The sequence below is a fragment of the Solanum pennellii genome, chromosome 4 (genome assembly GCF_001406875.1).
Source record: "Solanum pennellii chromosome 4, SPENNV200".
Lineage (NCBI taxonomy): Eukaryota > Viridiplantae > Streptophyta > Magnoliopsida > Solanales > Solanaceae > Solanum > Solanum pennellii.
The window spans coordinates 5,803,030-5,808,323 of record NC_028640.1 but is presented as its reverse complement, the minus strand read 5'-3'; the positions used below and the strand labels follow the sequence as shown (position 1 = coordinate 5,808,323).

The following is a 5,294-nucleotide window of genomic DNA, read 5'->3' as shown; positions in this document are numbered from 1 at the left end:
ATAAGTTTTACATAAAAAAAAAGTATACATAGTCATAGGTGGAAAAAATGCGCAATGACAATAATATTAATCATTCAGCTTAATCACAAGTAAAATTAACCTTATATATATAGTTTCTTAAAAAGTATGTATAGTCAATACTTGACAACTATTTTTATACAAAAAAAGGTATTAATTGATTGTTTATTTTAAATTAACTACGAAAATTCTATTTTCATCTTAAAATTTTTTATTTTTTTCTTTCACCTCCATTTTTTTAAAAAAATAAGAGAAAGAAATAAGAAAATGAATATAAAATAATTAATCTGATCAATCAATTGAGTGATTAAAAATTATTTGGTAGAAAATATTAGAAAACTAATAATAAAAGACGACATAGTATATACTTGTCTCGTTCATTTCAACCGTTTTTAAGTTTCGACAATAATATATATGTAGGAATCACAAAAATTATAAAAATAATTTATTTTTCAATATATAATTTTAAAAACAATACATTAATAAGTTAACATAATAATTTCTTGATTATAAAATATAGCAATATATCTAAATTAAATTTCAATTTTCATTTCCATCTTCTCTGTAACAAACTTGTACTATACAGTTATGGCGGGAGAGTAGAGAAAAAGTGAAATTCCATTGTTGAAACGCCATTAACACAATTCATTGAAGCTTTTTTTTCCTTCTTGTGATTCATACATTTAGGTTTTCAAAAATGGAAGAAGGAGCTGTTTCAGTTGTAGACAAGTTAAAATCCTTTGCAAAATCTACGCAAGATTTCGCTTCCGGCGTATTCCGCAACCGCAATCCGGTAAATTAACTGTGTATATTGTTTTTCCGGTCATTGTATTTTGTTTTTCCGGTCATTGTATAGAGATCCATTTGCGGATAGAAGTAAAATTTTGGCCTAATTGTCAATGAAGACCAGGTGATTTCTTGCTATTTGTCTTAGAGTTAACTGGTGCTTGTTCCTTGTGTGAGTTGTTAGACAGGAACACTAGTGATTTCTTTCTATTTGTTTTAGTCTTAATGGTTAGAGTTGTTAGACAGGAACACTAGTGATGCTTCTAGCTTTGATGGATTGCTTGTGTGAGTTGTTACAAAAACATTACTGCTTACTTGTTATCTGTTCTATCTTTGATGGATTAATTTACTTGATGCTTGTTGTTTGTGTGATTTGTTAGACAAAAAATACTGGTGATTTCTTTCTATCTGTCTTAGTCTTTGGTGGATAGAGTTACCTGGTGTTTCTTTCTATCTTGTGGAACTAGTTAAGGTGCTTGAAATTTGACTACGATTATCAAAAGAGATAATATAGAGAGGGGTAAGCTGTGTATGCACTACTCTCCCTAGATCCCAATTGTGTGATTATACTGGGTATGTTGTTGTTTCCAAGTATTAGTTCGGATACATTTCATTTTTTTACCTATGCAAGCTGATTGCCAGTAATTATATAAAAACCTATTTGCTCTAGTATGCGTTGTTAAGTAGTAACATTATGCTGTCTCATTAAGGTTATTTCAGTTTCATTGCATTTGTTTTCAAGCAGTAATTTGATAATTTTGATTTTCTTTTCACCTGTTGAAGCCGATTGACCTATAGAATATGAGTAAAGAAAGTAGAATGAGACTTATGCTATGCTGGTTTTGTTCAGCGGAATGGATTACTTCTATGGGCTTTATCAGTTTTTTGGTATTTGGATATTGTGAGCTTACATCTCTGTTGGGATGGACATTGGATGTTCTTTTTTTTTTCTCTTTTAACTATGGTATTTAGAGGTTCCTTGACTAACAATAGTATTGATAAGCTTTGTCCCCAAACATTTAGGTTGATGGAAAGAATTACTTAGTTTTACATATGTTATAATTAGTTCTGGAACCTTGATTCCCTAGATTGTTAAAAAGAGGAAGGTTGAGGGACTTGTTCTTAGATCACAGATTCCAGCCCTGTGCCAAGTAAACTAGCTACTAAGTCCTGTAATTAAGTTGAGAAGGATTGAGACTAGAAGGGAAATCCATCATCCCCGAGTTTTGAAGGCTATGGTGTTGGTCCAAAGGGCTGGCTCCTTGTGAAGTTCGCAGTCATAAAAGAAAATTGTTAATATGGCTCTTTGACTTCTAGGCCTCCCTACTGGGACAGGTTTGATAGATGTTTTGGGAAAAAGAGAACACCATTGGATCACATATGTATTATATTCAAATTCCCAACTTATGATCCTAAAAGAATGTGCAGTAAAAGTTATACAGAGTGAGGGATCCAAGCAAGTATGAAAATGTTATTTCTTATGTGATAATGGTAGTTTTGGCTCTTTTAAGAAGGTGAGACTGTTTGCGTCCCTACTTTTGTACTATTGATCTAAAGTGGGTATATCTGTTACCTGTCATGCAACGTTCAACTGCGGAACAGTGTCATTAGGAAGTAGTCAGAGCTTGAGCAGTTAAATTCTTACTTTGCCAGTTAGCACAAGCTTTGTTATTGGGCTCTGCTTTACTCTGATGGGTTTCTTAAGTATGAGAAGGCTCTGGCTGTGTACCCTAACCTCATCTAGTTTCTTCCAGTTCGTCTATTTTTTCCCATCTTTTCCTATCTTTTCCATTGTCACTAGATCAAATTCTTTTATGTTTACTATCTGCTGTATGATGTGGCTTCCCAGGAAATAATATTGACTAAAGGGTTATCCATATGTAATAGAAAAATCTCTTTTAACGATCCTTTTACTTATCGAGAGAAAAAAAAGGTACTTATCCAGATTTATTTTGACATAATTCGGTTGGGATTTGTTACTCTCATTAGCTTTAAGATATCACTGTTTCCCACTGCACTCCCCTCGGCAAGCTTAAATTTGACATATTTGCTAATTCTTATGTAGCAACAGTCTGTATGATGGTGCTTTACAATTTTTCCAATAATATCATTTACAGAATGAAATCTTGGAGAGATTGCAACGAGAAGCTTTTTCAGATATTATGAAGCTAAGAGACAGACAAGAGAAGTTGGAGCGAGTGATTGCATTCTTTAAATCTTCTAAAGAAAGTCCAGTCCAAGAAACTAGCACTCACGTAAGAGGAGAATTTGATGCTGTGGGTGCACTGTTGATGATCGGTACCATCGATGGATCCAAGTGCCGTGCAATTGAAAATGCAATTAGGACTGGCATTGATTCTAGGCTGACTTTTGAAACAACTATCCGTGAAAAGGATACACTTGTAGCAGAGTTTGTTGGCAGCGAAAGAGGCCAAAGGGATATCCTGGGTAGTCCACTTTCCTTAGCAAAAGTTCTCTATGCAGCACATATCAGTGATTGGTGTACTGCAGTTGCCATTCCAGTCTGTGGTCGATGCAGAGATGTTGCAGTACCTACAAGTTCACGTGAGGTAAATGCTTCTGAATACTGAATGTGCTTTCTGATATGTGATCATAGTTATTAATTCCATGTTCGATTCTTTTTGGTACTGTCAGTATCAGCAAGAAGTTGCAAAAGTAATAAGGTCAAAAGTTTTGTTACCAGCCTCCCAAAAAATGGTTAGGTCAAGATTCCTGTAAAATGAAGTTGCCAATGTACTCACCAAAACCAAAAGAAAATATCGAGTTGCTGATTCTCGCACTTATTAGGATTGAGGAATGACAAGAAATCAACAGGTTTACCAGGAAGATTCTGTTGGGGGAGGGAGGTTATTACACGGTTGTTGGCTTGTTGCATAGTATATTTACTTGTTATATTACATCTTTCAGTTGTCTTTCTATGTAGCTTCATGTCAAAGCAAGGTAAGTAATCTGACAAGCAAGATCCCCTGGGGAGTCATTTGTTGGTTGTTGCAGATGTTGCATATTGTATCTACTTGTTATATTACATCATTTTTAGTTGCCTTAATGTGTAGCCTAGAATAACAATTTTTTTGTGGAATTTTGCAGGAAAGGGGGCTGACTGACTATTCATCTTTTGGGCCGCCCTTGCTGAATCAGCTAAATGGTAGTGGAATCTCTGTGATGGTTAAAAAATCAAATATTGTTGGCTGCTTTGCTCAGTTTGTCTCTGCATTGCCAGAGTCAGAGTCTGGTAGTCTTTTGTATTGTTTTGGCACTTTTGGTCAAGTTGTTTGCCAACTTTCAAGCAATACAAAACTATCAATCTTGGCCATACACAAAATGGCCATGCTGTCACGGCAACAGCCTGAACTCGCAGCTATGTCGCTGCCTTTTTGTTTTTTACAACGGTCAGGGCATCCTGATGCGGCCTTTGTGGAAAACAGCGCCTTAGATGGGTATCATGCCATGACCCTAGAGTCAGAAGTTTATGAAAGTACAAAAATTGGTGGATGGGTAGAGATGAAAAGGTCAAATCCCAAACATTTACAGTGGGCAGTTACCATGTCTGACACCTCTAAGGATGATTTTGGATGGGGTTTGAGCTTCGGTGGTTTTCAACAAGGTCGAAGAAATTATGACCGTTTTCAAGTTGAAAGCTTTCTCAATTTCAAAGTAGGAAAGAAGTGCAAGTGTCAACCAGGTCTACTCTATGTGATGAATGAAGGAGCCACTCCGTTTCCTGCATTGATATTCCGCACTAGTTGGTCCTTGTGAAGTGTGCAAGCTACCTCAGACACTACGGCTGGATGTAAAAAAACACTCCCATGAACAATCTCACTCTTCCCTTATAATAGAAATACCTTTTAGCAACTCCCACACAAAATTGAAAGGAAGAGAAACATTTTGTCTACTCCAACAGTATTCACTTAGTAACAAATTTTAGTCCAAGCAGTTTGTAGGACCTTATGCTTTGTTCTCTCCTATAGAAAAACATTTTTGTGGTCAAAGAGAAGTTTCTGTAAAGTGTATTTTGTGAGCATTAGCAGGTTATGATTGGCTAAATGATTTGAAAAACTGTTAATTGAAAAAGGTAAGGATAAGGTTTGTGTATATTAAATTCTCTTTGACTCCATTTATGAGAATATACTTAGATATGTTGTTGTTGATTAGATAAATAGTTTATGACCTTAGTGTTTGGTCAATTTTCTCTAAGAAGTGTTTTGTGAGTGTTACATTACAGAGAAGATATAAAGAATCATTTTATTATTTGTGTTGTTTAAATTAATAAATAATTTGAAATATTTATCATGTGAAATTGTAGTCAACTTTTTAAATTTTATTTAATAAGAGTGTTAAGGGGTAGAGACTAGAGAGACTATTTTTATAGATCCTCAGCTTAAAAGTGATGTTGAAGTAGGATTGCAAGAAAAATGTAACAATCAAATAGCAAGATACAAAGCAAATGAAACAATAATGAGACGAGGAAG

General features: G+C 34.7%; 1 protein-coding gene across 1 annotated transcript; it reads left to right on the top strand.

Annotated features, from left to right (window-relative positions):
• Positions 1 to 581: 581 nt before the first annotated feature.
• LOC107017289 lies at positions 582 to 4,961 on the top strand. The gene is made up of 3 exons (XM_015217551.2): positions 582 to 811; positions 2,922 to 3,374; positions 3,913 to 4,961. Exons 1-3 carry the CDS (start codon positions 716 to 718, stop codon positions 4,579 to 4,581), a joined length of 1,218 nt encoding a protein of 405 aa, XP_015073037.1. The 5' UTR covers positions 582 to 715; the 3' UTR covers positions 4,582 to 4,961.
• The last annotated feature ends 333 nt before the right edge of the window (positions 4,962 to 5,294 follow it).

Bases quoted from the DNA above. Each gene is read 5' to 3' on its own strand.
- LOC107017289 (XM_015217551.2), top strand. From the start codon at position 716: ATGGAAGAAGGAGCTGTTTCAGTTGTAGACAAGTTAAAATCCTTTGCA. The intron at 812-2,921 runs GTAAATTAACTG...TATCATTTACAG, and splicing joins TATTCCGCAACCGCAATCCG to AATGAAATCTTGGAGAGATT. The intron at 3,375-3,912 runs GTAAATGCTTCT...GGAATTTTGCAG, and splicing joins TACCTACAAGTTCACGTGAG to GAAAGGGGGCTGACTGACTA.